This window comes from Neoarius graeffei, chromosome 28, assembly GCF_027579695.1.
Source record: "Neoarius graeffei isolate fNeoGra1 chromosome 28, fNeoGra1.pri, whole genome shotgun sequence".
Lineage (NCBI taxonomy): Eukaryota > Metazoa > Chordata > Actinopteri > Siluriformes > Ariidae > Neoarius > Neoarius graeffei.
Window position 1 is genome coordinate 52286594 of NC_083596.1, and position 14103 is coordinate 52300696.

Consider the following 14103-nt stretch of genomic DNA (forward strand, 5'->3'; position numbering starts at 1 on the left):
TGCTGATGATGTTCAGATGTCATCTAGAAATGAGAGGGTAATCACCAATATGCTGGCTCATACTGATGAGTTTCTGCAGTGGTCAAAACTGGAGGTGAAACCCACCAAATGTGCAGCATTTTATGAACGTCGCAGTGGTGGTAACTGCTGGTATAAGTCCAAGGCCGACAAACCCCCCCTGCCTTACGGTCATGGAACAGCTCATCAGAGTGTACTCATGCCATGAAACATACACCTATCTTGGCCACAAGTTTAACATTGCAGGTGAGTGGGGTGAGCAGGTACAGGAGTTGTCCTGGGCCTACAAGAACAGGATCTCCTTGATCGACTCTTCCCCATTGCCTGTAGTTATGAAAATAGAGGCCATTAGAGAATTGGCCCTAGCAAAAATACACCATCTATTTGCCAATGTCCACATTCCGCAAAATGTCCTTAAAGACCTAGACAATACAACAGTGAATGCTGTCAAAAAATGGCTGGGACTAAACTCTCATACCACACGGGACATCATTTATCTGTCCCATAGAGAAGGGGGGCTTGGGGTGCCACATGTTGAGTGGACCTATACTGCAACAAGGCTGGCACACCTCCTCAGCATGTTAAACAACGACAATGCTGTAGTCAGAGAGCTAGCAAGAGTTTCTCTCCTGCTGGACCTCAGGAAAAGAAAAGTTCCCCTAGCCACAGCCAATGAAGACAGCTTCCTGGGATTTAGGAAAAAAAGTAATGGGAAACTGGACACACGGGCCACGGGCTTTGGGGTCCGTTCTGACTGGCCAGAGCTGAACGACCTGTGCAACAGAATGGAGGTCAAGCTGAAATGGACAAGGGAAAACATACTGTCCCAAGCAGGGTCATTTGACACAGTAGTCATAGACCCGTCCATATCTGTGGAAGCCACCATCTGTTACAATGGATCACAATACACATTACAGAATTTAATAGCAAGGAGAACCCTCCTCAACAGCAAGCAGCTATTAATAAAACAGCACTGGACAGGATTGAGAATGCAGGGAAAGTTGGCAGTCCTTGACTTTGCCGACCACACTGTATCACACTCCATTTACAGGAACGCTGCTGTGGGGAAGGACATTCTCTGTTTTATTATTAAGGCTAGACTGCAGGTGTTGCCAACAAAATACAACCTGGCATTGTGGTGTCCTGAACATCATCAGCCACACTGCCTGATGCATGCTGACCATGACGTGCAGTTGGAGTCAGTCGCACATGTTGCGAATGGTTGCAGCATGTATAAACCACTCTATACTGCACGTCATGATCGCATTGTGGACCTCATCGGCAGTGCTGTTGAGCCACTCTTCCCAAGTATGCACAAACATTCACGCTTGATGGTGGAGTGGTTCGGCAGCACTGAGGATGTGCTTGGCAACATCCCCAACACCCCTGACATTGTACTTCAGGACATGGATAGAAAGCAGGCAGTAGTAGTTGAAGTAGGATGTGTTTTTGATGCATATATGGACATGGCCTTTTATGACAAAATGGCCAAATATCAGTCCCTACTTGCAGCTATTACCAGCCTTGGCTATTCCTGTACACTCATTGTCCTGATATTTGGTAGTTTGGGGCACGTACATAAACTAACAGTGAGTGGGTTAAGACTGGCAGGGCTTTCCAGAGTAAAATCTAAACAACTGGTGAAGTTCTGCTCGATATCAGCTGTAATAGGCAGCCTTGCAGTGTGGCGTAGGCAATGCATTTTATACCCTTGATGTAAATCTTGATAATATTTGAATCCTGTATATGTTAATTTTTAATAGTGGGTTCAAATAAAAGTATTCAAATGTGTGTGTGTGTGTGTGTGTGTGTGTGTGTGTGTGTAGGTGGAGGTGAGAGAAGCAGGTTCAGAGACACACAGGTATGAGCTTTGCATTTTTCTTGAGACGAGCTGATGCAGAATTACACTCAGACATTCTGTAACGTGTGTTTGTGTGTGTGTGTATTGTGCACTGGCATGTTTTAAGTGTGTGTGTGTGTGTGTGTGTGTGTGTGTGTATGTTTACAGCCAGCTGTGGTACACTTACAGGGTCAGGAGACAACCATCCAGGTGAAAGAAGGTAAGAGTTAAAACATGAACATCATTCATCAACCTTCTGTTAAAACACACACACACGCTAGCTAGCAAGAGCAACACTTGTCATGTAGCTAGTTAAAGGAGATGCGCAAAGCCATGGCCTCACTTTCGTTTATAAATGCCTTGAGACCTCAAGAACGGCACAGGAATTGTTTTAAGCTTTAACAATAAATCTAATGTAGTGATTTTTACGATTAAAGTGATTTATATAGGTAGCGGTCTGAGTGAATGACCTTGACGTCCGTAACGTCACAGCAGGAAGTCTATCGGTCTCATTGCCATTTCCGCTATACTAAAACACAGAGCTGACTGCAACTCCAATCCTCCATTTTGAGCTAATTTATCGCCATGCCACATAGATGTGTTGCTGGCCGGTGCAGCAACACGACAGAAGGTGGATTTACGTTGCATTCACGGCCCAAGAATGTTCAAACTGCAAAGATTTGGACGTGTTCTGTCGGATTGGGCGCCTCCGAAGCGGTCTCTCCTCTGCTCTGCACATTTTACTGAAGACTTGTACGAGACCTCTGATCTGTTGAGGAGCGTTGGCTATAAGCCCGGATTGAAAGAGGGTGCAGTATCAATAATTAAATAAAACTACAAGAAAAGGAAAGTATTTATTTGATTTTTTTTTTTTAAAAAGGAAAGTAAGTCCAGTTGCACCAGTTCTCCCAGAGTGTGAGCCGAGGATTGTTGCTAAAACCCGGGATGGAATGGGACGTGATGTATCGCTCGGGCAGTGACTTCCCCGCGATTGTGGCTAAAACTGGTGACGTCCCGTCCCGGGTTTTAGTAATTGCCTGAGCCCAGCAGTAATGGCGGAGTACTCAGTATGGAGAAAATGGAGAATGAGTGGAGCAGCCGTCTGATTTCTAAACTGGATATCGCTGCCATCTCGCCTTTACGTGGAAGAAGCGAATGAACGGAGAACTGAATGGACAACTGAAAGTCAGATTGTTTCAAAACAGTCAGCCACAAGGTCGGCCTTCAAGAGCGAGAACACAGACCTGTAAGCTCCGACTCTCATTTGGATAAAAAAACAACAAGAACGACACGCGTTGTTTCCCTGCGTTTAGATTAATCCATGTAATTTGTATTGTGTGTTTAAGTTAGCGGTATAAGATTATTTAATTTGTTTCAGAATGTGATTGTCTCAGTTCATCTGATTATTTAATGAGCCTTTTACGTTTTATCAGTGAAAATGCATGCATGTACTGTATGTTGCATAAGTTATAGCACCCATCCTGTTTTAATGAGAGTCAACCCACAATCAGTGAAGTCAAATCAGTCTCAGTTGAGCGAGTCGATAACGCTATTTCTTACTTTCACCAAAAATTGTTATTTATATGACTTTGGTCTATAGCTGTAAAAGGCCTCGGTCTTAAAACCGGTTCCCGCTGTGACGTCACGCGCTCAGAGCTGGCTGGCTCAGCGGGGCAGCGCCAATCACAACTTTGCAGTCGATTTTAACTCTCAAAAATATATTTTTATTCCCATTTATGCAGCATGCAAGAGTCAAGGATGGAGATACTATCCACTCAGAAACTTATTTAAAAATAAAGGTTCTGCATATCTGCTTTAATGAGTTCAGTTATGCATGCTTGCATATGTATGTGTGTGTGTGTGTGTGTGTTATTCTGCCGGATGGTTGATGAGTGACGACTGTCTCTCTGTGTGAGATCTCTCCGAAGGCGTCCTAAAGAACTGGAAGATGATCGCGATGCACCAGCGTGTGTTTAAGATGCACTCTCGCTCCGGAGAGCTGGAGGTGCTGCAGGATGGGACGTACTTCATCTATAGTCAGGTAGAAGTGAGTACAGTCCCTGGACTAGCTCCATTTCCTCCACACACACACAGTACTCTTGAATTATTGCCAGCTTTCATGAAAGTGACCCAAAAAAAAAAAAACAGCAGGTGCTGTTGTGAAGACTGAAAAGTGAATCATGAAATCTTTTAATTGCCAGGATATTTTTGGCTTAAAAGCTAGAGGTTATGGGGGCGTCGTGGCTCAGTTGGATAAGGCGCTGTACCATAAATCTGGGGACCCGGGTTCGATTCCGACCCGAGGTCATTTCCCGATCCCTCCCCGTCTCTCTCTCCCGCTCATTTTCTGTCTCTACACTGTCCTATCCAATAAAGGTGAAAAAAGCCCAAAAAAATACTTAAAAAAAAAAAAAGCTAGAGGTTATGATTTAGCTGTGAATGGAGTGTTCAAGGAGAAACTTGCATCCAAACCAGCACTTATGACTGTGGAACCCACAGCCAGTGGTTTGTGAAGCTATGACCATCCAGAGTCGAACCCTGTGGTCTGAAGAAGAAATTATTTAATATTGAGAAATATCTTGTGTTCAAATTCAAAAAACTTTGCACTCATCACACGTTATATATTTTATATATCAATGTATGCTCATTTTGATGAAGGGTGCCAATAATTCTGGACTTAATTGTACACATACAATATCATAAATACTCTGTACTTTAGTGATGCTGTATACTCTAATGTGCTCCTGGGCCCTGCTGTGTGTTTCTGCTGTGTGTGTGTGTGCGTGTGTGTAGGTATACTTCCTGAACTTCACGGACATTGCGAGTTATGAGGTGATGATTGATAAGGATCCGTTCCTCCGGTGCACACGCAGCATCGAGACCGGACAACGCAAGTTCAACACATGCTACACAGCCGGTGTGTGTTGGCTCCGTGCCAAACAGAGGATCTCCATCCGCATGGTGTATGATGACACTTCCATCTCCATGACCAATCACACCACTTTCCTCGGGAGCATCCGCCTTGGAGAAGCCCCGCCCACCGGACACAGCTGAGCCAATCAGATTGAGGACAAACTACCTGCAGGATATGCCTGAGCCAGCTTTCAGCTCTCAGTTATCATCCTCAAAAGATGACTGTCAAACTGGCACATAGACTCCGCCCATTGGCTCAATACGTGAGCCAATCGGCTTGCAGATTCCACCCACCAGATATCACCAAATGCAGCTGACTTAATCAGCTCGCTTACTTCCTGAATAGAAAAAAATCCCAGGCCCGTCAGCTCCACATTCACCAAAACCCCACTGAGCAACATCTGCTCTTAAATACCATCTTACTGACTCCGCCCACAGGATACACCTGTACCAATACACCTGTCAGTCAGCTTAATGACTCAGCTTAATGAAGTCTGTCAGTCAGATGTGAGCTGATTGAACAGAATTAATTCAAAATCAAACTCACTTATAAATCAAACTCCTGAGCCACCAAACTCACTTATAAAACACAGAAGCTCTGCCCCTTTTATTACTCCATATCCAATAACTGAGACTCCGCCCACTTCATCAGCTGAAATTAATGACATAGCTTTGTACTGAACTCCTCTCCGGTGGATCCACTTGTGTCTGATATCACATCACTGACTGTCAGATGACCAATCAAGAACCATCAGGGTCAGTGATGAAGGGTCACATGATCAAGCTCACCCTACCACAGGCCTGTTTCAGATCCACTCAGAGAGAGAGAGAGACTCTTGTGGGAGGGACAAAGGAGACATTTTGTTACAGAAACTGAACACACAGAGTAAACACACACACATACAGAATGAACACACACAATGAGCGCACGCACATTTACAGAATGAACACACACACAGTGAACACGCAGAATAAACACACAGACAGTTGGGTTGGGAACCAAAAGTCAGTTCCAAATTAGACCTGAATCCGAAATGCCAGGTAGCCGGTCCCCTTGAAAATAAAATGTAATTTCAGTTCTGTGATACTCCTTTATTTATTTGTTTATCTGTAAGGACATGTGTAGCTCTCTGCCAGGTCCCGTCTACGTGATTACGTCACGCATCAATGCAACAGCGTGTCCGTTTGTTTAGCTACGAGCTAGCACACATGGCTAATGAGAACAGTGTGAATGATGAACTGCGGTATAAACGGTCAAAAGTTATGTTTGTTGTATAAACCACAGCCTTGTTTCATTTGGCCCATGTGAACTGGGGGGATATACCCTGAAATGGTCCGTACAACACGACATTTTCACATGATCCAGAATTCACAGCAGCTCTGTGGTGTAGCGACGGCCACTGTACAGCACACAAGCTTACCTTACAGTGCTGAGCTACAGGGCCGCGATCGTGACATGTGGAAAATACACACACACACATACATACATATACACACACACACACACATATATATACAGTGAGAGTAAAAAGTATTTGATCCCTTGCTGATTTTGTTGGTTTGCCCACTAATAAAGACATGATCATTCTATACTTTTAATAGTAGATGTATTCTAACATGGAGAGACAGAATATCAAAAAGAAAATCCAGAAAATAAATTTAAAGAATATATATTAATTGATTTGTATTTCATTGAGGGAAATAAGTATTTGATCCCCTAGTATGCATTAGGAGTTCTGGCTTTCACAGGCCAGTTAGACACTCCCAATCAACTTGTTACCTGAATTGAAGACACCTGTTCTAACTAATCACCTGTATGAAAGACACCTGTTCACAGAATCAGACAATCAGACAGATTCCAAAACTTTCCAACATGGGTAAGACCAAAGAACTCTCTCAGGACCTCAGAGACAGGATTGTTGACCTGCACAAATCTGGAATGGGCTACAAAAACATTAGCAAGATGCTGGGTATTAAAGTAACAACCATTGGTGCAATTGTGAGAAAATTTAAGAAGTATAACATGACCATCAATAGACCTCGGTCTGGTGCTCCACAGAAGATTTCACTTCGTGGGGTGGCAATGATCATGAGAACTGTGAGAAATCGGCCTGCAACCACACAGCGGGAGTTAGTGAATGACCTCAAGGCAGCTGGGACCACAGTCACCAGGAAAACAATTGGCAACACTTTGCGCCGCAATGGATTAAAATCCTGCAGTGCCCGAAAGGTACCCCTGCTTAAGAAGGCACATGTGGAGGCCCGCCTAAAGTATGCCAATAGTCACCTCAAAGATGTACAAAGTGATTGGGAGAAGGTTCTGTGGTCAGACGAGACCAAAATTGAACTATTTGGCCTAAACTCTACTCGTCATGTGTGGAGGAAGAAAAATGCTGCCTATGACCCCAGGAACACTGTGCCCACCGTCAAGCATGGAGGTGGAAGCATTGTGTTTTGGGGGTGTTTCTCTGCCAAGGGCACAGGGCTACTTCACCGCATCAGTGGGAAGATGGATGGAGCCATGTACCGTGCAGTCCTGAGGGACAACCTCCTTCCCTCTGCCAGGAAGTTGAAAATGGGCCATGGTTGGGTCTTCCAACATGACAACGACCCGAAGCAGACAGCAAAGGCAACAAAGGAGTGGCTCAAGAAGAACCACATTAAGGTCATGGAGTGGCCCAGCCAGTCTCCGGACCTCAGTCCAATCGAAAATCTATGGAGGGAGCTGAAGGTCCGAGTTGCCAAGCGACAGGCCACCAACCTTAATGATTTAGAGAGGATCTGCAAAGAAGAGTGGGCCAAAATTCCCCCTGATATGTGTGCTAACCTTGTGGTTAACTACAAGAAACATCTGTCCGCTGTGCTTGCAAACAAAGGCTTTGCCACCAAGTATTAAGTGCTTTTGGCTAGAGGTATCAAATACTTATTTCCCTCAATGAAATACAAATCAATTAAAATATATTCTTAAAAGTAATTTTCTGGATTTTCATTTTGATATTCTGTCTCTCCATGTTAGAATACATCTACCATTAAAAGTATAGAATGATCATGTCTTTATTAGTGGGCAAATCAACAAAATCAGCAAGGGATCAAATACTTTTTACTCTCACTGTGTGTATATATATATATATATATATATATAAGGCGTATTTTAATAATTCCTTCCTTTGTTTTAAATGTGCCCACAATTTAACAAAAATGAGGGAATGAATAGATATCGTGGGAACAAAATAAAATATGGCCACAATATAATATAATATAATATATATATATATATATATATATATATATATATATATATATATATATATATATATATATATATATATTTCCTTTTCGTGTCATGAGTGGGGCTCCATACTTCATTGACCCCGATGGACAGAAGCCGTTTTCTCCATTTAGTTATTTTATAATTTGAGGCACAACGCACTTTCAAACAATCTTTAACATTTATTCATCTTTCTATATTAATAATATTGACAATTCCACTGAAATGATTAAAATCACAGCTGAATGGAGGTGAAATTACACGCTGAGATGATAAATCCTGATGTACTTTTGTTTTGCAGTGAACTCCAGCAGGCTCCGTCTCCGACTTTCTCCTCAGTCTCTCTGTGATTATTGAGCAGGTATCAGGCGAGCAGCTTACTGCCACAAATGTGTTTATATCCAAAATTAGACAAACCTCTTTCTGATTAGAGCAACTGGTATCCAATAAAACCTCATTATCATTGTTATTATATAAAGGAATGGATTCGTTTAAAAATAAACACTTCTTTATAATCAGTATAATAATGTGATTATCGAACGCTGCAGACACTTTCATCATTTCTGTTGGTTATTTTTCTACAAACATCCAATTCAAATTTCAGAGCCTGGATTATTAGTGTTAGTTGATTATTAAAGAAGTAAAATGCACAGAATAGATTTCATTTTCAGCTCTTCAGAGTCTCAGAAATGCTCATGGGGCCCAGGCACAGTCTGAGTTGGACGCCTCGATCTGAACCTCCGACCTGGAACTGAAACGGGGAGTCAATAAGAACTGGGACTGGAATTGGAATAAGCAGAATCAGGATCAATAAAATTAAAATGATACCCAACCCAAACACACACAAGGAATGAATCAACACAGGTGAAGTGTGTAACCAAGTTACAAATATTGTTTTACATTCTACACAAATAGAGTTGTGTAAATGTGTGTGTGTGAGAGATGTTCATGTCAAAGCCATTGATACTTCAGTTCCCAAACACACCACATTACTGAATGAGTGACCTTCGCTATATTCCAATTTTCAGTGACAAGCTCCACCCTTTTTTCACCCAGTAACACCCAAATCTGATCAGCCAATCAGGAACGAGATCATGTGACCTCATCACTGTGGTTTTTGGAATGTTACCTGGAATGTTGCTCGTGAGCATGACGAGTTGTAGAACATCCTCATCTCATCTCATTATCTGTAGCCGCTTTATCCTGTTCTACAGGGGAGGCGAGCTGGATCCTATCCCAGCTGACTACGGGCGAAAGGCGGGGTTCACCCTGGACAAGTCGCCAGGTCATCACAGGGCTGACACATAGACACAGACAACCATTCACACTCACATTCACACCTACGCTCAATTTAGAGTCACCAGTTAACCTAACCTGCATGTCTTTGGACTGTGGGGGAAACCGGAGCACCCGGAGGAAACCCACGCGGACACGAGGAGAACATGCAAACTCCATACAGAAAGGCCCTCGCCGGCCACGGGGCTCGAACCCGGACCTTGTAGAACATCCTGTAGCTACTTATTAACATTAGCGAAGCCACTCCTCCCCAGAGAGGACTAAAATTTCTATGAAGAAAAAGATTATAATGCAAATAATTTTGCATATAATTAGGACATATTAATTATTATATTATAACTACAAATCATTTTACATTTTTCATCTCATTTTTGCAGTTTATGATTTTAACACATTAATGTTTGTTTTTTGTTTTTTTTTAAATCCAGTGAACCGAATTATGGGATTGTGCTCCAGTCTCGGGGTTATTATATTAACATGCTTATAAATTAAACCCTTTCCCAGTCACCTGTGTGTGTGTGTGTGTGTGTGTGTGTGTGTGTGTGTGTGTGTGTGTGTGTGTGTGTGTGTGTGTGTAAATGTGTGTGTTTATGGTGTTGATGTACATTTGTATACTACACAGTCAGTGTAAATATGTAGATACACAAGTTCTCCTTTTGCTCTGTTTCTGTAAAGTTTTGTATTGAATATTTTTCTCACACAGATATGTTTGTGACTCGCTGTTCTGTTGTTAATGCAATAAATTTGTTAAATCAGATGGTTTTTAATTTTATGGAAAATTACAGAATGAAGAGGATTTTTGTTGTTGTTTAAGAAGTGATAAATTCAAGTCAAGTCAAGTTTATTTGTATCGCGCTTTTAACAATAAACATTGTCGCAAAGCAGCTTTACAGAATTTGAACGACTTAAAACATGAGCTAATTTTATCCCTAATCTATCCCCAATGAGCAAGCCTGTGGCGACGGTGGCAAGGAAAAACTCCCTCAGACGACATGAGGAAGAAACCTCGAGAGGAACCAGACTCAAAAGGGAACCCATCCTCATTTGGGCAACAACAGACAGCCTGACAATAACATTAACAGTTTTAACATGAGGACAGTTTCGTTGATGTTATAAACTCTTCATTGATGGAAACTTGAGTGCAAAACTGTTCATGACAACTGCAGTCCTAAAGTTAGCAAGTCAACTGTAGTCCTCAGCCACAAAAGCATTACTGTAAGAGTCCAGAGCGTCTTCCAGGTATAACCCTCAACTGTCCTCATGGGGCCGTCCTCTACAGGAGCAATGCGATAAAACTCCAACCAGACACAGGGCACCAGGATGGATCAGGCAGGTCTGAGGGGCAGAAGAGGTTCAGCATCTCGATCCCAGGACCAACATGTAACTCAGAGGGACAGATTGGGGGGGGGAGAGAGAGAGAGAGAGAAAGAAAACACAGGTTGTTAGGTATGCCCTAAAAATGACAAGTATTAAATCTGTGTGGTAGGCTCGCAGAGACGAGAGTCTTTACATCAGGCATAACACACAACAATGGCATGTTAATATGGTTAAAAAATATCATGACCTGCTCTGGCTGGATGCTTGATTGGGTGATGGGAGCACACTCCTCAGCAATGATGAGATGCAGATGGGATCCTTAGGGCTGGCCAAGACAATTCAGTTACATTTCACCGGGTCTGGGACATGCGACAGAATGTCTGACGGCCGATTCCCTGCAGGCTACGATAGCCAGTCGAGGTCTCCACCCTCTCCACCAAAAGATTTCCTGTTGACTCCATGTAACTCAGAGGGACAGATTTGGGGGGGGGAAGAAAACACAGGTTGTTAGGTATGCCCAATGTCACCTGAATAAGTAGGAACAGTATACATATTGCACTGAGTACAAGCAGGGACTCCGGCAACTAACTATGACAGCATAACTAAAAGGGGAGAGCCAGAAGGTAACACAGGCATGAGGGGCCCCGGGACATAAAGCAGCAGCCACTACACCGTCAACAAACTCGAGTGAGCAAGCGAGTGGGGACTGACAGCATCCATACATCCCAGTTTACCAAAACACTCTGTCTGAGGATCCTCCAGATCTACACCTTTACCTCATAAACACCATTAACACAAGGCTTGACTAAACAGATCTGTTTTCAGCCGAGACTTAAACACTGAGACTGTGTCTGATTCCTGAACACTACTTGGAAGGCTGTTCCATAACAGTGGGGCTTTGTAAGAAAATGCTCCGCCCCCTGATGTAGCCTTCACTATACGAGGTACCAGCAGATAGCCTGCACCTTTTGATCTAAGTAGGCGTGGCGGGTCATAGAGGAGCAGAAGTTCACTCAGGTACTGTGGTGCGAGACCATTTAGTGCTTTAAAGGTCAATAGTCATATTTTATAATCAATACGAAATTTGATTGGGAGCCAATGCAGTGTGGATAAGACAGGGGTGATGTGGTCATATTTTCTAGTTCTAGTAAGGACTCTTGCTGCTGCATTTTGAACTAACTGGAGCTTGTTTATGCACTTATTGGAACATCCAGACAGTAAGGCATTACAATAATCCAACCTGGAGGTAACGAAAGCATGAACTAGTTTTTCTGCGTCATGCAATGACATTAAATTTCTTATCTTTGCAATATTTCTGAGATGAAAGAAAGCTATCCGGGTGATGTTATCAATGTGAGTTTCGAATGAAAGACTGGGGTCAATAATCACTCCGAGGTCTTTTACTGCTGCACGTGAAGAAACAGAAAGGCCATCCAGAGTTACTGTGGAATCAGAAAACTTACTTCTAGCTGCATGTGGTCCGAGTACAAGTACTTCAGTCTTGTCAGAGTTAAGCAGAAGGAAGTTAATAAGCATCCAGTGTCTAATGTCCTTCACACATTCCTCAGTTCTATTAAGCTGGTGTCTCTCAACAGGTTTTGCAGAGACATACAACTGTGTGTCATCAGCATAACAGTGGAAACTAATACAATGTTTATGAATAATATCACCCAGAGGGAACATATATAAAGAAAAAAGCAGTGGACCCAAGACAGAACCTTGTGGAACACCAAACTTTACCTCGGTACGTCTAGAAATATCACCATTTACATCAGCATACTGATAACGATCAGTTAAATAAGAGCTGAGCCAGGAGAGGGCCGTTCCCTGAACTCCCACAACATTTTCTAGTCTATCCAGAAGAATGGAATGATCAATGGTATCAAATGCTGCACTAAGGTCAAGCAACACAAGCAGCGAGACACAGCCCTGATCAGACGCCAACAGCAGGTCGTTTACTACTTTAACCAGTGCTGTCTCTGTGCTATGATGAGGTCTAAATCCTGACTGATACATTTCATGGATGTTATTCCTATGTAAATATGAGCATAACTGCTGTGCCACAGCTTTTTCAAGGATCTTGGAGATAAAGGGGAGGTTTGATATCGGCCGATAATTGGACAGCTGACAGGGATCAAGGTCAGGTTTTTTAATCAGGGGTTTGATAACTGCTAGTTTAAAGGATTTGGGTACATAGCCAATCATAAGAGAAGAATTTATTTTTAGAAGCGATTCAATTACTTCAGGTATTATCTGTTTGAATAGACGTGTAGGTAAGGGATCTAGTACGCAAGCTGAGGCTTTTGATGTAGAGATTAGTGAAAGTAATTCAGTTTCTTTAAGGGGAGTAAAACATTCTAATTGATGATCTGATACAGTTATATTGTTAACTACAGGGTCACTTACATTGTCTGACCTTAAATTAGTAGTTTTAATTTTTTTGTCGGATATTCTCAATTTTCTCATTAAAAAAATTCATGAAGTCGTTGTTACTCCATACTGCAGGTGTGCATGTGTCTATAGTGGACTTATTCCTGGTTAATTTTGCTACAGTATTAAATAGGAATCTAGGATTATTTTTGTTATCTTCTATTAGGGAGGAGAGATATGATGATCTCGCAGCACTAAGAGCTTTTCTATACTTCAGGAAGTTCTCCTTCCACGCTAATTTGAACGCTACCAATTTTGTTTGACGCCATTTACGTTCCAATTTTCGAGTGGTCTGTTTTAATGTGCGAGTGTCATCATTATACCAGGGTGCTAATTTTTTGTCTCTGGCCATTTTCCATTTAAGAGGAGCTACATTATCTAAAGTATGGCGGAATGTTGACTCTAAGCATTCAGTTGCCTGATCAAGTTCTGCAGGGGCTGACAGTGACCCAATCAAAGTCGACAACTCTGGGAGATCATTTATAAAGCTCTGTGCAGTAGTTGATGTGAAAGTACGTTTAATACAGTAGCGTGGTGAGGTGCATATATTATTACTCAGACATAGTTTGAATGAGATGAGATGATGATTTGAGAACTTCAGACTGTGGAAGTGTGACTATATTGTCTACGTTTAACCTGAATGTTAGTATTAGATCGAGGGTGTGACCACCATTATGGGTCGGTCCTATGACATTCTGCTTAATCCCGACTGAATCTAAGATGGACACAAACGCTGTTTTTAAAGGGTCTTCTGGGTTATCGAAGTGAATATTAAAATCTCCGACAACTAAAGCTTTGTCTAAGGAAATAACCAGATCTGAGATAAAATCTGCAAATTCAGAAAGAAACTCAGAATATGGCCCCGGGGGCCTGTAAATAATAAGCAATGGAATTAACTGGGTAGACTTATTTTTTGAAGCTACATACATTATATGAGTATGAAGAACTTCAAATGTATTAAATTTATAACCAGGTTTTTGTGTTACACCGAGATAATCGTTATAAATAACCGCGACGCCTC

General features: G+C 42.2%; 1 protein-coding gene and 1 long non-coding RNA gene across 4 annotated transcripts in view; both read left to right on the forward strand.

Annotated features, from left to right (window-relative positions):
* Positions 1–6331, forward strand: part of eda (ectodysplasin A) — a 50315-nt gene extending 43984 nt beyond the window's left edge. Inside the window, exons 5-8 of one of the 3 annotated variants that reach the window (XM_060912256.1) lie at positions 1845–1879; positions 2027–2078; positions 3775–3905; positions 4652–6331. In XM_060912256.1, the coding sequence (XP_060768239.1) occupies positions 1845–1879; positions 2027–2078; positions 3775–3905; positions 4652–4912 (479 nt within the window). In that variant the 3' untranslated portion in view covers positions 4913–6331. The remainder of the gene's footprint in view (positions 1–1844; positions 1880–2026; positions 2079–3774; positions 3906–4651) is intronic. The other 2 variants (XM_060912258.1, XM_060912259.1) reach the window with 2 other exon arrangements.
* Positions 6332–8121: 1790 nt separating this feature from the next.
* Positions 8122–10092, forward strand: LOC132876177 (uncharacterized). Its single transcript, XR_009651917.1, has 2 exons — positions 8122–8903; positions 9068–10092. It is a non-coding gene; the product is annotated as an uncharacterized LOC132876177 (long non-coding RNA).
* The last annotated feature ends 4011 nt before the right edge of the window (positions 10093–14103 follow it).